The sequence below is a fragment of the Cucurbita pepo genome, chromosome 15 (assembly GCF_057944985.1).
Source record: "Cucurbita pepo subsp. pepo isolate OVF chromosome 15, ASM5794498v1, whole genome shotgun sequence".
In the NCBI taxonomy this organism is placed as follows: Eukaryota; Viridiplantae; Streptophyta; class Magnoliopsida; order Cucurbitales; family Cucurbitaceae; genus Cucurbita; species Cucurbita pepo.
Window position 1 is genome coordinate 9,919,423 of NC_141812.1, and position 23,368 is coordinate 9,942,790.

At 36.9% G+C, this 23,368-nt stretch overlaps 5 protein-coding genes across 9 annotated transcripts; all 5 read left to right on the forward strand.

Annotated features, from left to right (window-relative positions):
• The first annotated feature begins 1,082 nt into the window (after positions 1 to 1,082).
• On the forward strand, positions 1,083 to 4,366 carry LOC111811114 (phenylcoumaran benzylic ether reductase Pyrc5). 2 transcript variants are annotated; one of them, XM_023697849.2, is made up of 5 exons: positions 1,083 to 1,309; positions 1,393 to 1,527; positions 2,152 to 2,398; positions 3,334 to 3,537; positions 3,833 to 4,366. In XM_023697849.2, exons 1-5 carry the CDS (start codon positions 1,127 to 1,129, stop codon positions 3,997 to 3,999), a joined length of 936 nt encoding a protein of 311 aa, XP_023553617.2. In that variant the 5' UTR covers positions 1,083 to 1,126; the 3' UTR covers positions 4,000 to 4,366. The 2 variants fall into 2 exon arrangements, with proteins under 2 accessions (XP_023553617.2, XP_086974390.1); XM_087118264.1 differs by lacking the exon at positions 1,393 to 1,527.
• Positions 4,367 to 5,046: 680 nt separating this feature from the next.
• On the forward strand, positions 5,047 to 7,384 carry LOC147789339 (phenylcoumaran benzylic ether reductase Pyrc5-like). The gene is made up of 5 exons (XM_023697850.2): positions 5,047 to 5,278; positions 5,370 to 5,504; positions 5,756 to 5,996; positions 6,270 to 6,473; positions 6,815 to 7,384. Exons 1-5 carry the CDS (start codon positions 5,096 to 5,098, stop codon positions 6,979 to 6,981), a joined length of 930 nt encoding a protein of 309 aa, XP_023553618.2. The 5' UTR covers positions 5,047 to 5,095; the 3' UTR covers positions 6,982 to 7,384.
• Positions 7,385 to 7,819: 435 nt separating this feature from the next.
• Positions 7,820 to 12,434, forward strand: LOC111776486 (phenylcoumaran benzylic ether reductase Pyrc5). Its single transcript, XM_023655941.2, is given in 6 exon segments — positions 7,820 to 8,186; positions 8,342 to 8,476; positions 9,528 to 9,765; positions 11,158 to 11,199; positions 11,202 to 11,360; positions 11,428 to 12,434. Coding segments are annotated over 6 exon segments (924 nt in total). The 5' UTR covers positions 7,820 to 8,003; the 3' UTR covers positions 11,595 to 12,434.
• A 2,378-nt stretch (positions 12,435 to 14,812) lies between these two features.
• On the forward strand, positions 14,813 to 18,915 carry LOC111776485 (uncharacterized). Of its 3 annotated transcripts, none has more exons than XM_087118086.1 (5): positions 14,813 to 15,048; positions 15,638 to 15,955; positions 16,479 to 16,525; positions 16,630 to 17,614; positions 18,741 to 18,915. In XM_087118086.1, exons 2-4 carry the CDS (start codon positions 15,649 to 15,651, stop codon positions 17,587 to 17,589), a joined length of 1,314 nt encoding a protein of 437 aa, XP_086974212.1. In that variant the 5' UTR covers positions 14,813 to 15,048; positions 15,638 to 15,648; the 3' UTR covers positions 17,590 to 17,614; positions 18,741 to 18,915. The 3 variants fall into 3 exon arrangements, with proteins under 3 accessions (XP_086974212.1, XP_086974211.1, XP_086974210.1); XM_087118085.1 differs by lacking the exon at positions 18,741 to 18,915 and adding an exon at positions 18,389 to 18,660 and having other exon boundaries at positions 15,535 to 15,955; XM_087118084.1 differs by lacking the exon at positions 18,741 to 18,915 and adding an exon at positions 18,389 to 18,660 and having other exon boundaries at positions 14,814 to 15,048.
• On the forward strand, positions 18,413 to 20,885 carry LOC111776487 (uncharacterized). 2 transcript variants are annotated; one of them, XM_087118087.1, is made up of 4 exons: positions 18,413 to 18,797; positions 19,542 to 19,610; positions 19,701 to 20,000; positions 20,568 to 20,885. In XM_087118087.1, the coding sequence occupies exons 2-4, from the start codon at positions 19,563 to 19,565 to the stop codon at positions 20,763 to 20,765; spliced, it is 546 nt and encodes a 181-aa protein (XP_086974213.1). In that variant the 5' UTR covers positions 18,413 to 18,797; positions 19,542 to 19,562; the 3' UTR covers positions 20,766 to 20,885. The 2 variants fall into 2 exon arrangements, with proteins under 2 accessions (XP_086974213.1, XP_023511712.1); XM_023655944.2 differs by lacking the exon at positions 18,413 to 18,797 and adding an exon at positions 19,088 to 19,382.
• The last annotated feature ends 2,483 nt before the right edge of the window (positions 20,886 to 23,368 follow it).

The following is a 23,368-nucleotide window of genomic DNA, read 5'->3' on the forward strand; positions in this document are numbered from 1 at the left end:
CGACGATAGGGAGTAAACGTCATACGTCTTTGTAAATGATGCGACTTTTTTTACCATATTATTTATCTGAAAATCGCTCTATTAATGATCCCTCGGTTTATATCTTTGTTTGATAGTCGTTTGGTTTCTAGTTTTTGAAGAATATATTTGTTTTCATATCCTATCTTTAAGATTTTTCTTTTTTAAGATAATATGTGATACTTAATAAAAGATTTCATCGCAGATATTGTCTATTTTGGTCCGTTACGTATCGTTGTCAACCTTCTGTTTTAAAACGCGTCTATTAGGGAGCGGTTTCCACACCCTTAAAAAGAATGTTGGGTTCTCCTCTCTAACTGATCTGAGATCTCACAATTCACCCCCTTGAGAACCCAGTGTCCACACCGTCCGGTGTCTAGCTCTGATACCATATGTAACAGCTCAAGCCCCCACTAGCAGATATTGTCCGATTTGGTCTGTTACGTATCGTCGTCAACCTCATAGTTTTAAAACGCATCTATTACGGAGAGGTTTCCACACTGTTATATGAATGTATCATTCTCCTTCCAACTGATGTGAGATCTCACAATCCACCCCCTTGAGAACCCAGCATCCACACCGTCCGGTGTCTAGTTCTTAAACCATTTGTAACAGCTCAAGCCCACCACTAGTAGATATTGTCCGCTTTGGCTCGTTACGTATCGTCGTCAATCTCACAGTTTTAAAACGCGTCTATTACGGAGAGGTTTTCACACCCTTATAATGAATATTTCGTTCTCCTCTCCAACCAATGTGAGATCTCACAATCTACCCCCTTGAGGACCCAGCGTCCACACCTTCCAGTGTCTAGCTCTGATACCATTTGTAACAACTCAAGCCCACCGCTAGTAGATATTGTCCGCTTTGACCCGTTACGTATCGTCGTCAGCCTTACAGTTTAAAACCCGTCTACTACGAAGAGGTTTTCACACCTTTATAAAAAATGATTTAAAAATTGACTTTTTTTATAGGGGTATTTTCGACATTACACATCCAATACGACGCGGAATATTCTATAAAAGAAGAGTGGCAACCATGATATAGATTTGTATTATCCATTCAAATTCAAGCAAGTTTGGCTTCTTTGCTAGTTCCCTCTTTAAGAAAAATGGTAGCCAAAAGCAAGATCCTAATCATTGGAGGCACTGGTTATATAGGCAAGTTCATTGTGGAAACAAGTGCCATGGCTGGGAACCCAACCCATGTTCTTGTTCGAGGTTCCACTCTTTCAGACCCAGCCAAGTTTGAGCTCATCAACCATTTCAACACCTTGGGAGTCATGTTCGTGTCAGTAAGTCGTTGGAGATGAACCTTTTCTTTACTCGAGATTCTCTCTCGAGACACCTTTTCTTTCTTCCTAATTTTAATTTGTAGGGCGATCTCTTCAATCACGAGAGTCTGGTTAAGGCTATTAAACAGGTGGATGTAGTAATATCAACAATCGGTCACGGTCTATTAGCTGATCAAGATCGAATCATCTCCGCTATCAAAGAAGCTGGCAATATTAAGGTCAAAAGTTAAAATACCTAATGGTTGCTAATCTTTTACGTATGATAAGTACATGAGATCTACAAGTTGCATATGTGCTAAATTTTTTATCAAACTCGAACCTTAGAGACATCAAGGATGATGATTTGTAAGTGTTTTTTTTTTCTTTTTTGAAGTTCGTTGGTGTATTATATTAACAGTGTTTAAAAAACTCGATGATCTGAATAACCCAATAAACCTAACCCGACCTATATAATTTAGGTTGAGTTATTAACTTATTTAGGTTGGGTTTGAGCTGGTCCAATGGTTCTCTTAAAATTAGTTAGGGTTGAATCGAATCGAGCTAATTGAACTCGAATATTGTACGGTTGAGGTTATTTGGGTTGAAAAAATTCACGACCCGAACAATTTGGTTAGGTCTAAATTCAATCCAATCCATAAACATGTGAATTAACGGAAATCTAACAAGGGTTAATTTTGTTAGGACTGCACAACAACACATACACTCGATCTAGAAACAAAGAACAAGTGATGGAAAACACTGCATGACGTATACCTCTACCAGATATAGTTATCTACTGTATATATAATTTTATTATGTATAACCATTGAGTAAGCTATAAATAAATACGACTCATTGTTCAGAGATTTTTTCCTTCGGAGTACGGGAACGATGTGGATCGTGTACATGGCGTCGAGCCAGCAAGAACAGCCTTCAATGGAAAGGTTGGAATTCGTCGAGCTGTGGAGGCTGCACAAATTCCCTACACTTATGTATCCTCGAACTTTTGTTCGGGTTGGTTCCTTCCGTCTCTGGCTCAGCCATATCTACTTGAAGCTACTACTCCACCCAAAGATAAAGTTGTTATCTTAGGGGATGGAAATTTCAAGGGTAATAAACTAAATTCTTTTCATTCTTTTAAATTTTGCCGACTCGAGTACATCGAAAAAAGTTTATTACCCCTCTTCGGGGCCTGATGTGGGATCTCACAATTCACCCATCTTCCGGGCTCAATAAGGTTTCCACACCCTTACAAAGAATGTTTCGTTTTCCTCTCCAACCGATGTGGGATCTCACAGTCCACCTCCTTTTCGGGGCTCAACGAGGTTTCCACACTCTTATAAAGAATGCTGAGAATGCTTCGCTCTCCTCCCCAACCAATGTGAGAACTCACAATCCACCCTCCTTCGGGGCTCGACGAGGTTTCCACACCTTTATAAAGAATGTTTCTTTCTCCTCCCCAACCGATGTGGGATCTCACAATCCACCCCCTTCAGGGCTCAACAAGGTTTCCACACCCTTATAAAGAATGTTTCGTTTTCCTCCCCAGCCGATGTGGGATCTCTCCTCCCCAACCGATATGAGATCTCACAATCCCCCCCCCCCCCCCCCCCTTTAGAGATCAACAAGGTTTCCATACCCGTATAAAAAATGTTTCGTTCTCCTCCCGAACCGATGTGGGATCTCACAATCCACCCCCTTCAGGGCCTAGTGTCCTTGTTTGGCACTTCACCGGATGACTAGCTCTGATACTATTTGTAACAACCCAAGCCCACCGTTAGCAAATATTGTCCTCTTTGGACTTTCCCTTTCGAGCTTCCCTCAATGTTTTTAAAACGTGTCTGTTACGGATAGGTTTTCACACCTATACAAAGAATGTTTTGTTTTCCTCTCCAACCGAGGTAGGATCTCACAATAAACTAATAGATTACCGTAAATATAATTATATCTCAATACTTTAACAAAATCGACATCTATGACATTCAAGTTTGTCTCGTAGAATGTCCAACTTATTTGGCGTAACTTATTTCTTTTTGTATTATCAGCAATATTCAACGTCGAGCGTGACATTGCCACCTATATTATTAAAGCTGTGGATGATCCAAGAACTTTGAATAAAATCCTCTATGTTCGACCACTTCAAAACACCTACTCTTATGTTGATCTTGTGGCCCTTTGGGAACAAAAATGTGGGAAAATCCTCGACAAGTCCTATGTTTCGGAGCAACAACTATTGAATGACATCCAAGGTTAGTATTTTTTAATTATTAAACTTTCGAGCTATCAAAACGTGTTTATTACGGAGAGATTTCCACACCCTTATAAAAAATGTTACATTAAAACAATCTACCCATGGGAGGTTCAACGTCCTCGTTATCACATTATTCGGTGTCTAGCTCTGATACATATTGTCCGTTTTGTCCCGTTACGTATCATCGTCAGCCTCATAATTTTAAACCATTTTTTCACACCCTTGTAAGGAATATTTCATTCTCCTCTTCAATCGATGTGAAATCTCGAGTTTTTTTTTATGTTAATTTGCAGAAGCTCCCGTTCCACTAAACCTAAGGCTATCAATTTTCTACTCGGTTTTTGTGAAGGGAGATCAAACCAACTTTGATATCGAACCATCATTTGGAGTGGAAGCCACAGAATTATATCCAGACGTTAAATATACAACCGTGGATGAATTTCTGAATCAGTTTGTTTAAAGCACCTTATGGGAGTCTTATCCGTTACTATGTTGTCGTCATAGTTTAATTAGTTAAGACATATTGACTTAAATTAGAACGTCCATTCAACTCAAAAGGGACATTAAAAAAAAAACGTGGAAATATTAATGTCCACTTCAATGGTGGACTCTTGAACAGCTTTGTTTTTGTCTATTAGCACACCGTCCATGTGGGTTTTTAGGTAAATGTCGGCATCGAAGATAATGAGTTTAGTTCGAAAATTATTGGAGTGGGAATCGAACCATCAGCTATTAGAATGACGGGTGTTTTTTCTACTAAGAGTAAAACTCAACTTGTTTATTTCCGTACCGACAACCGGGAGAGTAAACGTACATCTTTAGAAATGAAGCTATTTTTTTACCATATTGCTTCTCTTAAAATCATTTCTATTAATGATCTCTCGTTTTATTTCTTTTGTTTGATAGTCGTTTGGTTTCTGATTTTTAAAAAATATATCTTTACGCGGGATTTATTTTCTTAAGATAATATGTGAGATCTCACATCAGTTCGAAAAGGGAACGTAGCATTCGTTATAAGGGTGTAGAAACCTCTCTCTAACAAACACGTTTTAAAACTCTGAGGCTAACAGCGATACATAACGAGTCAAAACGGACAATTTTGGTAGCTGTGAGCTTGAACTGTTACAAATGGTATGAGAGCTAGACATTGGGCAGTGTACCAGCGAGGAAGCTAGGTCCCCAAAGGAGGTGGATTGTGAGATCCCACATCGGTCGGAGGGGGATACAAAGCATTCCTTTATAAGTGTGTAGAAACCTCTCCATAGTAGACGCGTTTTAAAATCGTGAGACTGATAGCAACATGTAACGAGCTAAAACCGACAATATTTGCTAGCCGTGAGTTAACTTGTTTTTGTCTACTAGACAATGTCCACGTGGGTTTTATCGAGTTGTTTCGTTCGGTTTCAATAATTCTCTTTACACCACTAAAGTGTGGATGGTCCAAGCATATAGACCACGTTTTTTAAAAAGCAATGACTTTCCCCTTATAAAACTATCATATTCATTGCCACCATTCCCATAACTTAGCTTCTTGGCCTAACATTTGGATCGAAGCAATGGCCTCCAAGAGCAAGATTTTGTTCATAGGAAGCACTGGGCATGTGGGTAAGTTCGTGGTCGAAGCCAGTGCCAAGGCTAGCCATCCCACCTATGCTCTTCTAAGCGACTCGACTCTCTCCGATCCAACCAAGTCCCACATTATCGACCATTTCAAGAGCTTGAAAGTCATTTTTATATCGGTGAGTCGATCTTGAACCACTAACTGTTCATAAGAAACTTAGAAGTTCAAATCGTGAATTTTTCTTTCTCTTCTTACTTTTTTATTTGTAGGGCGATCTCTACAATCACGAGAGTTTGGTTATGGCCATAAAACAAGTGGATGTGGTAATATCGACGGTCGGTCACAATCTGTTAGCCGATCAAGATCGAATCATCTCGGCTATCAAAGAAGCTGGCAATGTTAAGGTCAGAAATCCACTAATCTGAAAAACCCAATAAATCTAACCCAATTCGTGTAATTTGAGTTGGATTATTAACTTAGGTAGGTTGGATTGGGTTGAGTTCATATATAATTTGTATGATTTGGGTTGGCTCGATGGTTCCCCTAAAATACATATTCAAACGCCGCCTAGGGATATATATATATATATATTATATGTCATTTACCATGTATAGTTCTATGGTGAAATGAAAGAACCGTTATTGTCATTGTTCAGAGATTTTTCCCTTCGGAGTACGGGTGCGATGTGGATCATGTGCATGATGTCGAGCCAGCACGAACAGCCTTCAATGCAAAGGCTGGAATTCGTCGAGCTGTGGAGGCTGCACAAATTCCCTACACTTTCGTATCCTCGAACTTATTTTCGGGTTGGTTCCTTCCGTCTCTTGCTCAGCCATATCTACTTGAAGTTGCTACTCCACCCGAAGATAAAGTTACTATCTTAGGAGATGGAAAGGGTAATAAACTTATTTCTTTTCCCGAACTATAAGAATGATAATCAGAATTGTCACCGGACGACCTTACTATTCCCGTGCATCTCCTATGACATGGTCACGTTACTTAGTTCTTGCTTCTAAGAGTGATATTATCCAACATACCAACATAAGTTCTTCCAGCATGTTTTATCCTTACTCACATGTATCCCAAGATAAAATATGTGTTCTTATATTGAGCTACGTCTGTAACCCTAAATTTATAAACTACTAGCTTATTTCTTTTTGTATTATCAGCAATATTCAATGTGGAACGTGACGTTGCCACCTATATTATTAAAGCGGTGGATGATCCAAGAACTTTGAACAAAATCCTCTATGTTCGACCACTTCAAAACACCTACTCTTGTGTTGATCTTGTCGCCCTTTGGGAACAAAAATGTGGGAAAATCCTCGATAAGTCCTATGTTTCGGAGCAACAATTATTGAACGACATCCAAGGTTAGTATTTTCAATTATTTCACTTCTGAGCTACCAAAACGTGTTTATTATGGAGAGATTTCCGCACCCTTGTAAAAAAATGTTTCGTTAAAACAATCTACCACTTGGAGGCTTAGCATCGTTGCTGACACGCCACTCAGTGTCTAGCTTTGATATTATTTGTAACAGCTCAAGTCTGTCGCCAACACATATTGTCCGCTTTGTATCGTTACGTATCACTGTCAGCTTCACGATTTTAAACCATTTTTTCACACTCTTATAAGAAATGTTTCGTTCTTCTCTTCAACTGATGTGAGATCTCACACAACTAACGGGTTTTTTTTTTTATTGTTAATTTGCAGAAGCTTCATTTCCACTAAACCTAAGGCTATCAATTTTCTACTCGGTTTTTGTGAAGGGAGATCAAACCAACTTTGATATCGAACCATCATTTGGAGTGGAAGCCACAAAATTATATCCCGACGTTGAATATACAACCGTGGATGAATTTCTCAATCAGTTTGTTTAAAGCACATTATGGGAGTCTTATCTGCTACTATCTTCATTAAATAACGGCGAAAGCCTAATTGTTGTTGTATTTTTTGATTTTCTTGTATTTTGATAAGAACGGAGTCCACGTTCGAATGTACCAATAAGGTTCATCTTGTTTCTCGATATTTAATGATTGGAACTCTAAAATTAAGCAAGACCCGTGTTAGTGTGTGGGGTCTTTACTCTTAGAACTGAGAAGTATTTCTAAGGGAATGTCGGGCCCATCAAGAAGCATGTAAATGTGAATGAAGACAAAACAATGGACCCGTGTTGGTCTGTAGGATCTTCACTCTTAAAACCGAGAAGTATTGTAGAGGAATGTTGGGCACATAAATGTGAATGAAGACAAAGCAAATGACTCGTGTTGGTCTATGGGGTTTTCACTCTTAGAACTAAGAAGCTAAACCCTAAACCCTAAACCCTAAGCAAGACCCGTGTTAGTGTGTGGGGTCTTCATTCTTAGAACTGAGAAGTATTTATAAGGGAATGTCGGGCCCATCAACAAACATGTAAATGTGAATAAAGACGAATTAAAGGACCCGTGTTGGTATGTGGGATTTTCACTCTGAGAATCGAGAAGTATTGCAGGAGAATGTCGGGCCCATCAAAAAACATGTAAATGTGAACGAAGACAAAGCAAAGGACCCGTGTTGGGGTGTGAGGTCTTCACTCTTAGAATCGAGAAGTATCGTAAGGGAATGTCGGGTCCATCAAGAAACATGTAAATGTGAACGAAGATAAAGCAAAGGACCCGTGTTGGTGTGTGGGGTCTTCCCTCTTAGAACCGAGAAGTATTGTGAAAGAATGTCGGGTCCATCAAGAAACATGTAAATGTGAATGAAGACGAAGCAAAAGACCCGTGTTGATCAAGATTAAAGGATATATTAGTCATTTGGGTGAAAGTAACTCGCCCAATTTTCAATTGGCGCTACTCACTTTCCTCACCTCTTCGACCTTTTTATCCCAAAATCGATTTGGCGCGCCGGAAATCTTCATCCAATGGCCACCAAAAGCAGAGTCCTCGTCGTCGGAAGCACAGGATACATCGGAAAATTCATCGTCGAGGCCAGCGTCAAGTACGGTCATCGGACCTTCGCGCTCGTCCGAGATTCCGCTCTCTCCGATCCGGCCAAATCTCCGATTATCCAGAAATTCAAGAGCATCGGAGTCATCGTCGTCTCTGTAATTTCTCCAACTATCATTTTCCAGTTTGCTTAAAGTTCATCAAATTATTTGAAGTTTTTTCCGTTTCCGTTTCCGTTTCGATTTCGATTTTTCTTTCTACTGCGAGAAGTTCTGAAAGAAATAGAAAAATATTCCGATCGAGTTGCTTACAGGGAGATCTGTTCGATCATGAGAGCTTGGTGAAGGCGATTAAACAGGTGGATGTCGTGATTTCCACTGTCGGTCTTAACCAGTTGAGCGATCAAGATAAGCTCATTTCCGCCATTAAAGAGGCCGGCAACGTCAAGGTCTAGTAAACATTTGTTTCTGTTCTTCATTGTTCTTCATTGTTAGACGAACACGACTATACACAATAATATGATATTGTCTGCTTTAGGCATAAAGTCTCGTGTCTTTGCTTTGGGCTTCCCAAACGCCTCATACCAATGGAGAGAGTATTCTTTTGTTTATAAATGCATGATCATTCTCTAAATTAGTCGGACTTTCATCATTTAACACCTCCCCTCGAACAAACGACGTCTCTCCTTAATCGGCTCGACTCCTTTGGAGTCTTAGTCATTTTTTACTGCCTTCAAGGAGTCTTGACTCCTTTTTTTTCCTGGAGTTCTTTGTTCGACAGTTAAGGATTTATGACACGACTAAGTTTAGGGCATGGCTCTGATACCATGTTAGACGAACACGACTTTCCATAAGGGTATGATATTGTCCACTTTGAGCATAAGCTCCAGTAGCTTTGTTTTGAGCTTTCCAAAATGTCTCATACCAATGTAGAGAGTATTCTTTATTTATAAACTCAGAATCATTTCTTACATTAGACGTTTGACTTTCATCATCCAACATTCATTACCATTTAATTAGTTTTTAATTAAGTATGTTAATCTCTAATTTTTTTTTTTTAATAGATTCTTAATTTTTTAATTTTTTGTATTAAATAAATATTTAAAAGTTTAATTTTATGACTGATTTATATTTAATAGGTTTGTTAATTATTTCTTTGATATGTTAAGAATTAATTAATGTTTTATAGGTTGGTGACTTACATTTTTTTTAATTTATATAAAAAAATTAATTTAATTTCTAACAAATCTGTTAATTTAGTTCTTTAATAATTATCTTATAATTAATTTGATATCAAATATCAATGAAATAATATTATATCTAAAATATAGTAATTTTATATTTAATTACCAAATATTGTAACACTAATTTATTTCATTTTATAGTTTTTTTTTTTAAATATATTTTGTGATATTGTTCGAACTTTAAAAATGAATATGAAATCTAAATTTTATGGATTGAAATGTGTTTATAGAAACAGATATTTTGTTGTCGGTGCAGAGATTTTTCCCTTCAGAGTTCGGGTACGATGTCGAGAACGTGCATGGAGTCGGGCCAGTGAAATCTATTTTCGAGTCAAAGGTTCAAATTCGCCGAGCGGTGGAGGCCGAAGGAATCCCTTACACTTATGTATTGTCTTACTGTTTTAATGGCCTTTGTGTTCCTGGATTGGGTCAGCTTGGGGTCACTGCTCCACCTAGAGACAAGGTTGTTATTCATGGCGATGGAAATCCCAAGGGTAATTACTTCTTCACTCTTATCTCTGCTCATTATATAGCTTGTGCCTTTTTTTTTTTTATGTATTAATATGAGGTCGGTCCATTCCACGAATAGGTCTGTAGATAAAATATCGATTATTATTGTTTAGGTCGGTAGATGAAATAGGTCCATTCGACGAAACGTTGAGCTCCTATTAAATACTTGCAAAGTTCGTAGACCTTTTCTTTGTTTATATCCATGATTGTTTAGGTTAGCTTGCGTGTGTACCTTGGTCATTTGGCTCATTGTTAGCAGATATTGTCTGCTTTGGCTTGATACATATCGCGCAGGCTCACGATTTTAAAACGGTTTGGGAGAGGTTTCTACACCCTTATAAGAAATGGTTCGTTACCGATGTAGGATCTCACAATCCACCCCTTTGAGGACCCAGTGTCCTCACAGGCACACCGCCTAGTATCTGGCTCTGATACTATTTGTAATAGTCCAAGCCTACTGCAAGTAGATATTGTCTGTTTTGACCCGTTATATATCGTTGTCAGCCTCACGATTTTAAAACGTGTATGTTAGGGGAGAGGTTTTCATCCCTTATAACGAGCGTTTTGTCCAACCAATGTGGGATCTCGTAATTTAGAAATCTATTATACATTCTTTTTAACCATTAAAGACATAAAAACACAAAAAATCGAGAATTTGGGGCTCATCTTGCAATTGAACGTTTTTTTAAGATTGAATTACGGATTAGTTTTGGTAAGCTTGAGTTCAATGAATTTTTTCAAAACTCTACCATTAAGATACTAATTATCATTTCAAAAAGTAATAGTTTAATTTTCACTCGGGTCATAAATTCATTTGTAATCTCACATCAGTTGGAGAGGGAAACGAAACATTACTTATAAGCTATGTAAATCTCTCCTTAATAAACACGTTTTAAAATCATGAGGCTGACAACAATATGTAACGGGTCAAAGCGGACAATATCTGTTAGCGGTGAGTTTTAAACTATTACAAATGGTATCAAAGACAGACACGAGTCAATATGCTAGCAAGGACATTGGACCCCAAGGGGATAGATTGTGAGATCTCACATCGAAACATTCCTTATAAGAGTGTAGAAACCTCTTCTTAATAGACTCGTTTTAAAACAACGAGGTTGATGACAATACATAGCCGACAAAAGCTGTTAACAATAGATTTAGACAGTTACACCTAGACCAGAAGGTCGGGAGTTTGAATCCTTCAACCATTGATGTCAATTCTAATGAGAAAAACGCGAGACGACTGACCAATTGAGTTGAGTTGATCGGAGTTTCCGTTTAGAATTGGTTTCTTTTTGTCCATTAGCACAACGTGGAAGTGGGTTTTCTGGTAAATGTCTGCATCACTAAAATAATGAGGTTTTGTTTGGTTTCAGCAATTTTCAACAACGAAGAAGACATTGCTTCTTTCACCATTAAGCAGTGGATGATCCAACAACTTTGAACAAAATTCTGTACATCAAACCCTCTGAAAACGTCTTGTCAATCAATCAACTTGTGGCCCTCTGGGAAAACAAAATTGGAATAATTCTTCACAAAACCTTCGTTTCAGAGCACCAATTATTGAAGAACATTCAAGGTTAGTGAACAAAAAATTCGAATTTAAAGGCCTAATTTTACTTTTTAAACTTAATTTCATTGTGTAGAGGCTGCATATCCATTGAATTTGATGCTCGCTTTTGAGTACTCGATATTCGTCAAGGGAGATCATACTAACCGTGAAATTGAAGCGTCGGTTGGATTGGAAGCTACGTCGTTGTATCCTGATGTTAAATACACGACTGTCGATGAATATCTTAATCAATTTGTTTGATCGTTCTTGTTTCAGGTAATATAAGCTGTTTTTAGTTTGAGAATTATATGTGTGAGAATCGAATCATTTGCTGCTACGTCGTTATATCCTGATGTTAAATACACGACTGTCGATGAATATCTTAATCAATTTGTTTAGTCGTTCTTGTTTCAGGTAATATAAACTGTTTTTAGTTTGAGAATTATATGCGTGGGAATCGAATCATTTGCTGCTACGTCGTTGTATCCTGATGTTAAATACACGACTGTCGATGAATATCTTAATCAATTTGTTTAGTCGTTCTTGTTTCAGGTAATATAAACTGTTTTTAGTTTGAGAATTATATGCGTGGGAATCGAATCATTTGCTGCTACGTCGTTGTATCCTGATGTTAAATACACGACTGTCGATGAATATCTTAATCAATATGTTTAGTCGTTCTTGTTTCAGGTAATATAAACTGTTTTTAGTTTGAGAATTATATGTGTGAGAATCGAATCATTTGCTGCTACGTCGTTATATCCTGATGTTAAATACACGACTGTCGATTAATATCTTAATCAATATGTTTAGTCGTTCTTGTTTCAGGTAATATAAACTGTTTTTAGTTTGAGAATTGTATGTGCGGGAATCGAATCATTTGCTGCTACGTCGTTGTATCCTGATGTTAAATACACGACTGTCGATGAATATCTTAATCAATTTGTTTAGTCGTTCTTGTTTCAGGTAATATAAACTATTTTTAGTTTGAGAATTATCAGTGTGGGAATCGAATCATCTGCGGCTGTTGGGATGACTAATGTCTTATCTATTATTAAGTGTAAAACTCGAGATTTTCTACATATTGATTATTATTTTATACGTTGACTTGTAGTTTAAGATTGATTTAATGCAACATGGAAATTAATAACAAAGATTGCTAACGGTTTGAAAATAAATTAAATACATTCAAACCCTGGTCGGAAATCTCGCGATTTCTTGCTAGACGTTAATATCCTGAAGGTAACCGTCCCACCACCCTCTTAAAGTTTCTGTACTATCATGCCTACCGTCACCGACGTTCCTTCCTTTTTTAAATGTATACGCACAGTCGAGAGGGAAATTGAGAGTGTTATCGGAGAAGGAAACCGAGAGATTATATCATGAGAATCTCAAATTTCAGTGAAGATTTAAGACATGCATGTAGTAACGTCACTAATTTAGGGCAAGAAAATTAGGGACGTTACAAAGATTGAACCTAATGTCTATGAAAACTAGTACGATTTTAATTTGCTATGAATTGTATCTAAAATATCTCTCTAGAGCTACACCGTCATCGAACATAATTAATAGAAATTGGGTCAACTAGATTTGTTGGTTGACTAACTCGTCTAATAGTCAAGACTTAAGTAAATCTCTGTGTTGTTAAAACATACTCGATAGAAATTGGGTCAACTAGATTTGTTGGTTGACCAACTCGTCCAATAGTTAAAACCTAAGTAAGTCTCGGTTTAGAGAGCTACCCGTTCTCATTCTAAACTCCTCTTCTCCATTATTTCAAACTCAAGCCGGTAACAATCACCACACCAATTTGCACCTTGTTCGATTTTGCTAAGTCACTCCATCACAAACCTACAATTTTATTATTGTAACACGTGCAAATCAAACAGATTGTTTTAGCTAGCTCGATTCATTCCGAAACGACACTAATTTTATAATTTATTAAATAAAGTTAATTTCCCATAAAAAAAAAAAAAAAAAAAAAAAAAAAAAAAAAAAAAAAACGAGAATTCAAATGGTTTAGGATTTGACAAGTTAAAAGGAAAACTAACCTAACTAATGTCTCCAACCTTTTTGACTTTGACTCTCTCTCTCTTAAAGAAGACAATAATTTCGTGTTGGGTACTAAAACTCAAAACGACCACCAACCGTGTCGTTTTGCTTCCCTTTCTCATCAACTCGTCCCACCATCCCATCTAAATTTTTAGGTTAGCAAACTTTTTTTAATTATTTATTTAATATATATATATATATATATATATATTTTTAATTATGGGTTTAATAAATTTTTAGTAAATTCATCCTTTTAAAAATTAATTACCGCAACTGTTAGGGTTGTACATCTTCAAACGTGTGGCATCGTGATCTTGACACGCTCACAACAAGTTTTAAGGAGAATTCAAGCTCCATATTCTTTTTTTACCCGACTTTGTAGCTTTGTCGAATCGTCAGCGAGATTTGCCTTTATCAACCGAACACAACTTGTGCAGAATCTAAGCTTATTCGGCCACACACGTCGTTCGTACATGCATGTTCAATCGTGTGCGATACAATCATGTTGGATTTTATTGGATTGTCGAGTTGTTTTTTTTTTTTTTTAAATTATTTAAAACAATCATACATATCTATCGTACATGTTACATTAATAATTAACATTTATTGCAAATGTCAATTATTCTTAATCTTCGCCAGTTGGTTCGTTGTAACCCTATTTTCGAGTTGACATGATAAAAAAATTGTCAATTCATAAACCAACCCAGATTTTCGATTTTCAAAAAATTCAACTCAATCAAAATTGAAAATAAAATTAACCGAACTCAATTTTTATGGTTTGGGTTGGTCGGATTCTCGAGTCATATGAACACTCTTAATAATAATATAAATCCAAACCGAAAATAAAATTTGACCCAACTCAAATTTTATGGTTTGGGTTGGGTGGTTTAAGTTGGTTCGGATTCTCGAGTCATATGAACACTCTTAATAATAATATGAATCCAAATCGAAAATAAAATCTAACCCAGGTTTGGGTTGGTCGGATTCTCGAGTCATATGAACACTCTTAATAATAATATAAATCCAAGCCGAAAATAAAATCTAACCCAACTCAATGTTTATGGTTTGAGTTGGATCTTAGGCTGGTCAGATTTTTGAGTCATATGAACATTTTTAATAATAATATAAATCCAAACCGAAAAATAAAATCTAACCCAGGTTTAGATTGGGTCGTTTAGGTCGGTCGGATTCTCGAGTCATGTAAAACTCTTAATAATAATATAAAGTAAAAAGGTTTAACCTTAATTAATAATTTTGATTTTCAAATAATAATAATAATAATAATAATAATAATTTTGTGCGAAAATGATATGAATTTTCCCCAAAAAAAAAAAAAAAAAAAAAAATTATTATTACAAAAAATAATAATTGTCAGCATCGTCAGAGTACAAAAAAAAAAAAAAAAAAAAAGTTGAAAGTTGAAATAATCGCATTTCTTTTCATCATCATATTCACATCTCGTCGTATTCACCCGCCATTGAAATCCCCAAGCTCTGACCTCGTCTCCCCAGCTTCTTAGCCCTAACCCCCAAAAACAGTGTTCAATTTCCACTCAAATTCGTCCAGAAAACGGCTCTCGTTTCAGTTTCTCTTCAACGGCAATCACCTCCATCTCCATCCTTGCAGCGATTCGTATCTCTCTCTCAGGATTGGGCCGTTTAAGGTATTCGTCGATCACTTTTGGTTTAGCTTTCCTTCTTTTGGTGTTGATGTTTGATTTGAACGCATGCTAGTAATCGGTTTCGTTGTTTCGGGAATCTGATTGATTCCTCTTTCTTTTGGGGTGTGTTAATTTGGGTGTCTCTTCCTGTTGTTGTTTTGGTGTTTTACTGCTTTATCTGCTCTGTAATCCGAAAAATTTGAATCGATGATTCTTTCTGTGTTGGGTGATTTTGTTTTCGTGTTTTATTTCTGAAGGGTTTGTACCAAGCGGTGTGCGTGGTATGTGTTTAGGGATTTTTTTTTTTTTTTTTTTTTGGGGGGGGGGGGGGGCTGATTTATTTGTTTTTCTTGAAGCATATTGATCTTTCGTGTTTATCTTATTCAATTTGGTGCTTGAAAAATATGGTTGAAGTGTTGACTTCCTAGATGCTTGTACGTTTTGGGGGTTATGTGATGATATGGTTTGTTCTGTTTGTTATGGTTATAGACAATAGGGGCTTTGTTTGGAACAGTGGTGTTTGGGCTCTTCACGGGTTAAAGATTGGATAGCGCAAGTGATATGTAACAAACAATACAAAATCTCATTTCAGGCTTTTGAAATATGGGATCAGTCTGTTGCGTTGCTGCTAGAGACAAGACTATTGGCGTTGGATCTAGTAGTGAAACGCAGCCTAGGAATGTTCGTCACTCGCCGAGTTGGAGCTTTAGATGGGATCATCCTGGGCGTGTGGTCGGTGAGGAAGTTTCCCTAAATTCGATTTCAGATGGAGTAAGCAGGAACGACCGGCCTGAGTTCAAGTATGAATCCTCATATGCATCAGAAGAGGGTAGTCCATTGGATAGACAGACATGGAAAAACTCCTCAGTTTCTGAAGGAAGCACGACGAATGTGAGGACGCCTACATCAGGTATTCTGCAGATAGACATCCTTCTAATTTTTACCTCTGTCATTTGTCTTTCACATGATGTGTGTTGGGTTCGATAAAAAACTAAATATTCGTGGGGGATTCTTCTTCTGTTTTGTTGGGTGGGAGGAATTGATTTGTATTCTCATACTATTGAAAGACTTAAATGAGTGCTGATAAGAAACTAGAGCAATGATGGCAAGACAGTGTTTAATTCTTTTATATTACCTATAATTCAATCTTCTTGGCTTGTGGGTTTGGTATAGCTTGCTGCTGCCCCAAAGATTTGTAAATTTTGTGCTATTGCAAAGCCTCTCGGTCATGAACAATATTTTCCACGTTTTGAAACTTGTTAAACGTGTTGAAAAAGGAGACTTTGTAGGTTTCGCTTATATTAATTTTATTAGAATGATAATAGCTCTACTCGAAGGCATTGAAATAGGGAACAGCTAAATATCGAACTTGCCCTGATGTTTCCGTGGTCTTCTGCATCCCATCTCATGTTTTTTCCTTGGAATTGTGACAGGTCGTTCAATTTCAAGAAATATTTTCACGGATGTTAGTTTGGAACAGGTAGAGCTTTCCTGTTTGCACGTATGGTTTTATATCCTCCATTATTTTCTCACCTGGTAAATTATTGTATGTGTAGTTTGAAGTTGTTTCTATTACTGAATCAGGTGAAGAAAGCTACAGAATATCCGACAACATCTACATCTCCTGCAAAAGTATCCCTTTCAATCCCTTCAGTTTCATCTTTTTCAACGTCCCCTCTATCAACCCACAGCCATCTGCCTTCTGCCGGTTTGACATCATCAAGATTGTCTCACTGTTCTCCCGGAGACCGATTATTACGTCAAGTATCTGGCAACCGTATCCCAGCGTACAAGTCACCGGGTAGCTACATAGTTTCAGAGGACAGGCGTACAATCCCTGGGAGCAATGATTCATTGCGGGGCTCACATGGTGGATCTTCTGATGGTTGGTCTATGAATGCTTTCTCTGAGCTCATGGCAACTTCACATAGGGGAAGATGGTCCTTTGGTAGTGAATCCTTCGACTTTGCTCGTGAGAAGATGGTTAGATCCTGCAGCTTATTCTCGACTTCGCCTTCAACTGATGCACAAACATGCGGAATTTGCTCAATGTTGTTGGTTGAGAGATCCTTATGGACCAGCCAAAAGATAATTGCTAACAATGAGCTGTCTGTCGTTGCCGTGCTAACTTGTGGACATGTTTATCATGCCGAGTGTTTGGAGAATATGACACCTGAAATTAGCAAGTATGATCCAGCCTGCCCAATATGTTCATTTGGTGAAAAGCAGACACTAAGGATGTCTGAAAAGGCACTTAGAGGTGAATTGGAATTGAAAATTAGAAACAAGAGGTTAAGGAATCGCATTGCGGATAGCGGTCTTGATGGTGAATCTAACATGTTTGATCATTTTATAAATGGTGGACAACAAGAGAAGTGTCCTAAGCTGTCCTCTAGCTCCAGTTTGAGAGGTTCTTCCGGGAAGGGTTTCTTGAGGCGTCACTTCTCCTTTGGCTCAAAGGGGGGAGGGACTAAAGCTCTGCCAGAAAGTAACAACACAGCGAAGAGAAAGGGATTGTTATGGTCAAGATCTACTAAGATGTAACAGTGTCTGTTGCTTCTTATGGGAGGTGAGCTTAACTATCTCATCTGCACGTTCCTTCTCATTTTGTAGGCCATCTTGTTAGTAATCACGACTCTCTACAATGGTATGATATTGTCCACTTTGAGCATAAGCTCTCATGGCTTTGCTTTGGGCTTTCCCAAAAGGCCTCATACCAATGGGGATGTATTCCTTACTTATAGATCCATGATAATTCCCTAAATTAGTCAATGTAGGACTCCCTCTCAACAATCCTCCCCTTGAACAAAGTACACTACAGAGCCTCCCCTAAGGAACCCTCAAACAGCCTCCCCTTAATCAAGGCTCAACTCCTTCTCTAGAGTCCTCGAACAAAGTACATCCTTTGTTCGATACTTGAGTCACTTTTGATTACACTTTCGAGGCTCACAACCTCTTTGTTCAACATTTGAGGATTCTATTGACATGGCTAAGTTAAGGGCATTGCTTTGATACCATGTTAGTAATCACAACTCTCTACAATGGTATGATACTGTCCACTTTGAGCATAAGCTCTCATGGTTTTGCTCATGGTTTTGCTTTGGGCTTCCCCAAAAGGCCTTATACCAATGAGGATGTATTCCTTACTTATAAATCCATGATCCTTCTTAAGTTTGTCAATGTAGGACTCCCTCCAAACAATCCTCAACCATCCTCAACACATCTTGTTTCCACATACCTCCAATGGAAGTGTTTGCTGCTAATTTTCTTACTTTTTAGGATATATATTGAAAGTGGAACACTGTTGGATTTTTGTTTAACCAACAATTGTTCATGAACGCAGGTTCTGCAATTCACCTCTGCTAGGCAGCTGGTAAACAGTGAAGAATGCAAGATAGAATTGACAAAGAGGATATTACAATATCCTCTGGGTTTGGATAGTTGGATAATTTTTTTTTTTTTTTTTTTTTTTTTTTTTTAATGAAATTCATACAGGCTTTTAGGTTGTGGAGTCAACACTGTATATAGGAACGTAGGGTAAGAGAAGAAACAGTTCAGATAACAAGATTGAAAGATTGAAATTTGCATTATGACGCATTAGATTGGAGATTTTCATTCTTATCTTGCACAAATCAATATGATTTCTCTTGGATAATTGTATGCATTGATCAAACTTGTGTTCTGAATTCTGATAGACTGCCTGACCGTGGGTGGCTGTCCTTTTTGCGCTGCAACTAGCAAGGAAATATCAGGTACGATCAGTGGACTCCAATCCTTTCCCATTTACAGGCTTTGCTTTATTCTCGTTGTTCTGTAAAAATTGGTATATACAAATATTGACTGACCAAGAGTTCAGGTCATTTTCTTGTACGTTTATGTCGGTACTCCATTTTGTTCAGTCCTGTCGCTCCTTGTTCTTATTCCATTTCCCTTTTGTCGATCATGAGGACATCTTTAGGCCGGTTATCGTCATTGCCTAAAGGTCTCCTCAATGTATTTCATTTTGTATGGTGTCGATACAATTCTTTATTATATCTAGATGATGAGATAATTACATCTTGAAAAGAGAAGCAACCTGGTCCTGGAGTTCTCGGAGCTGAAGATCCGTCGATTCAAACTCCAGTCCTCTAAACTCTGGTTCTTGTCTTACTTGCGATTGCAAGTTTTTTAGCACGTAGTGTCAATAGTCTCCTTTTTTGTCCCACCGAATAAAGATTGAATCCTTGTCTTCGACTGTTTTTACTCGAGAGGCGGTCGAAACTCTTTTTTCTTGAAACCAGAGGACGAACAGCGGTACCAGGTGATGAGCTTGAGGATCAGGGGCGAAGGAGTCTGAGGTGAGGTGTCGGGGGATGAATGGTAAACTTAGTATCAAGTTTGTGTATATAGCTTATTTCCCCAGTTTGTTTACACTCCTACAATTTAGCTAGAATGCCAACACAATCAAGATAGAGATGGTTGTTAAATGTTTTGGATTTGGATTGGTTTCATCACAGAAGCTGACACCTATCATATAAATGTCTAACGTGGCAACCCAAAAGAGAGTACGTGTTAGGCTTAGACAGGTACCTAGCTTCTGCTTTTAAGGCTATTTCTTATCCTCTTAGAGTGTGTAAATGGAAGGGATGAGAATGGCGAAAATGGCTGATATACAGGACGAGTATGGCAACCCCATCCAACTCACCGACGAGCATGGCAACCCGGTTGTGTTGACTGATGAACATGGCAACCCCGTGAGGCTCTCTGGCGTTGCAACCAAGGTCGGCACGACACTCGGGTCGCTAATCTTTGGCAGTGGTGGTGAGGATGGTGGTGACCATGGCAGTGCTTCTGATGCTAAAGGTAGTTCAGGTGGTGGCAATGGCGACGGCGAGCAGGAGCTGATGCCAGTCGAGGAGCATGAAGATGGTGGCTCAGGTACACATGTTGGCTCGGCCACTTCAGGCTCTAGTCCGGTGAGTCCAAGTTTTTGAATTATAATTAGCCGTTGGACTTTCGTATTCTCGCTCAGTCTTTCTCTCTTTCTCTAATTCTTTGGGGTCTATGGAGTCTTCGAATAGTCTCCCTTAATTGAGGCTCGACACCTTTTCTAGAGTCCTCGAGTAAAGGGTCTTTATTCGACACTTGAAGATTCTATTGACATGGCTAAATCAAGGGCATGACTTTGATACTAAGTTACAAACGACGACTTTGTACAATGGTATAATATAGTCCACTTTGAGCATAAGTTTTTGGGGCTTTTCTCTACGAGCCTCGCACCAATGAAAATATATTTTTTACTTATAAACCTATGATTATCCTGTAATTAAAAGTCTGAGTCCACTTTTTTTATTTTTAAGAGAAGAAATACGGTTACAATTTTTAAAACAATATTAATAAAATAAAATTACGTTATCCAAAATGAACTTTTTGACGTACCCAACTTGGTACAGATGGTTCGATGAACGTTAATCCTAATTTAAGTTATAATAAATTAGATAATTAAATATCCTATTTTACTACGAATTTATTTCCATTTCCAGTCTGAGGAAGAAGGACAAAGTGGGAAGAAGAAGAAGAAAGGACTGACTCAAAAGATAAAAGAGAAGCTAACAGGAGGAAAGCACAAAGAGGAGCAGTCTCAACCTTCTTCCCCTCCGACCACCGCTGCAACTACAACCACCTCTCCGATCACCACGAACAAAATTCACCATGGGGAACCCGCTCATAATATTCTCTAAACTTCATTTTCAAACTCTTAGCTGAGCTTTTGGTTCCTGTACTTGGAAGACTCGTTTTTCTTTTTGTTAGTATTTTCGAAGACTTTGATTCGATTTCATAGATAAGTAGATTATATTTTAGTTCGTGGATTGAAGTAAATCGATATTTTTATTATATCGTAAAAAAGGAAGGATAGAATATAACAAATGGTATATTTTTAAAGAATGTAGAGGGAACGAAACATTAGTTTTTTTTTTTTTTATTTTAAGTAAGTTTTAAAATTATAAGGTTAACGGTGATACGTAACTGGTCAAAGTAGATAAAGGTAATTGGTCAAAGTAGATAATATCTGGTAATAAGGGATAATATAATATGGGATAATATCTGGAAAGTGACCAAGATAATATCTCGTAATAGGGGATAATATAATATCTGGTAATAGGAGATAATATCTGGTAATAGGGGGAAGTGACCAAAGTGGATAATATCTGGTAATAGGGGATAATATGGAAGATACATGGTCAATGATACGTAACTGATCAAAGTGGATAAAGGTAATTAGTTAAAGTGGATAATATCTGGTAATAGGAGATAATATAATATCTGGTAATAGGGGATAATATCGGGTAATAGTAAAAAGTGACCAAAGTGGATAATATCTGGTAACAAGGGATAATATCTAGTAATAGGGGGAAGTGGATAATATCTGATAATAAAGGTAATTGGTCAAAATGGCTAATATCTGGTAATAGGGGATAATATCTGGTAATAAAGATAATTAGTCAAATGGATAATATCCGGTGGTAATAAGGGATAACCCTATATAAATTATATTAAAAAATAAAATTAAACATTTAATTAATTTTGATTAAAAAATTTAAGCGACAAAAAATTATCTCTAAATTAGTGCAAGTTTATTATTATTTTACGGAATTTAATTTAACAATTTAAACATTTAAATAATTTGAAGTTATTATATTAACATTTTATTTAGGAACTAAATAAACAATATCCAAATTTTGAAAATTGGATTGGTGGTCAATACAAGAATAATATTTGAAGCCATTTTATTTTACGAATAAATAAATCATTAATTTAATTTTAAATCAGAAAATTAATGGACGGAACAAATGGATGCATGGGAGAAATTGATTCTGTTCCATTCATAAAATAGAATGGTTTATTTTTCTTTGGACATTAAAAAAAAAATAAAAAAAAAAAATAAAAATTATAATAATAGTGTAATTATTCTAATATATATTGTCTTTTTAGCCTCAACAATTCCAAAAAAAAAGAAAAAAAATGGAAGAAAAAGGAAACGACATGTTGGCTTTTGAAATGGGTTCTCTTAGGTCAAATCTTCCTCAAAAGTAAGCAATTTTGGTCAATTTTTCCGTTCTTGGATCGGTTTTGTTTCGATGATTCTAGGCTGCCCTGTTCGATGACGATTTCGATTTTAATTTTTTTGTTTCTGAAACCTGTGTTCGTTTTCTCGCGATTTCTTTACGTAGAACGTTCATATTTTTAACCAAATTTCAAAGATAATAACAAGTTCGGTAATTATTAGGGTTTTTTTTTTTTTTAACCGAGCTTGTTTTTTCACGAGTTTTTTCAGTGGTTTTCGATTTTCGTAATTTCTGTGGTAATATTTGAATTCTGAATCAAATTCGAGAAATATATGTAAATTTGTATAAAAAAAAAATTAGTTTTTAAATGATGTTGGATTTATTTTTTAGCGTTTTTCGAAACTCTACTTCGATTTTGATACCATTTTTTGAAAGTAGATGAACGGTAGAAACAGTATTTATATTATAATTAGGGTTTCGTCGTTTTCAGAACCCAAATGGGCACTATAATGGATTTATCGGTTAATTGTTATGATGATGTTGTGTTCGAGTATAGGAGAGGTTTATCTCGATACTACTCGGGAAAATCTAGGTCATTTGCTTGCATAGCTGATGTTCGATGCGTAGAAGACTTGAAGAAACCAAAGCATCCAGAAGCTAAGAAAAGGAAGAAACAATCGGACTGCAAAGAAATTCACGTCCCTCCTTATCACTGTCGAAGAATTTCATCTCAGTGTTCCATTCCGTTCTTTACTGCATGAATAATTCACACTCTTTTAGATTTTATTATATCAAGTCGAGAAATTTGAATCTCTGATCTTTTAGTCGAAATGATAATATCGTACCAGTTTATCTGTGTTCGAGCTGACTCTATTCGCGTGTCGTGTTAAAATGAGTCGAAATATATGTTTGACATCAAGTTGTATATATTTATTTATAATTTTTTTTGTTCAATTATATAAAATATCCGTAAAATTTTACGAAGGTTTCAAATTATGCCTCAGGACGTTGAAAAGTAGCGTTTTTTTAGCTTTGAACTTCGAAAATTGTTCCAAAAATACCCTTTTGAGTTTTTTTATAAACAAAATAAGACTGGAAATCGACGAGACAGTAAATAGAGAAATATAAGTGACATCGTTAGCGTAAATTGATGTAACAATCCAAGCACACCGCTAGTAGACATTGTCCGCTTGACCCGTTACGTATCGCCTTCAATCTCATAGTTTTAAAACGCGTTTACTTAGGAGAGGGTCAAACTCAATTCCAACTAGTGCCTG

Coding starts and splice junctions, on each gene's coding strand:
- LOC111811114 (XM_023697849.2), top strand. CDS start 1,127: ATGGTAGCCAAAAGCAAGATCCTAATCATTGGAGGCACTGGTTATATA. Junction 1,528..2,151: donor AAGAAGCTGGCAATATTAAG/GTCAAAAGTTAA, acceptor CTCATTGTTCAG/AGATTTTTTCCTTCGGAGTA. Junction 3,538..3,832: donor ACTATTGAATGACATCCAAG/GTTAGTATTTTT, acceptor GTTAATTTGCAG/AAGCTCCCGTTCCACTAAAC.
- LOC147789339 (XM_023697850.2), top strand. CDS start 5,096: ATGGCCTCCAAGAGCAAGATTTTGTTCATAGGAAGCACTGGGCATGTG. Junction 5,279..5,369: donor TGAAAGTCATTTTTATATCG/GTGAGTCGATCT, acceptor TTTTATTTGTAG/GGCGATCTCTACAATCACGA. Junction 5,505..5,755: donor AAGAAGCTGGCAATGTTAAG/GTCAGAAATCCA, acceptor GTCATTGTTCAG/AGATTTTTCCCTTCGGAGTA.
- LOC111776485 (XM_087118086.1), top strand. CDS start 15,649: ATGGGATCAGTCTGTTGCGTTGCTGCTAGAGACAAGACTATTGGCGTT. Junction 15,956..16,478: donor TGTGAGGACGCCTACATCAG/GTATTCTGCAGA, acceptor GAATTGTGACAG/GTCGTTCAATTTCAAGAAAT. Junction 16,526..16,629: donor CGGATGTTAGTTTGGAACAG/GTAGAGCTTTCC, acceptor TTACTGAATCAG/GTGAAGAAAGCTACAGAATA.
- LOC111776487 (XM_087118087.1), top strand. CDS start 19,563: ATGTCTAACGTGGCAACCCAAAAGAGAGTACGTGTTAGGCTTAGACAG. Junction 19,611..19,700: donor TACGTGTTAGGCTTAGACAG/GTACCTAGCTTC, acceptor GCTGATATACAG/GACGAGTATGGCAACCCCAT. Junction 20,001..20,567: donor CCACTTCAGGCTCTAGTCCG/GTGAGTCCAAGT, acceptor TTCCATTTCCAG/TCTGAGGAAGAAGGACAAAG.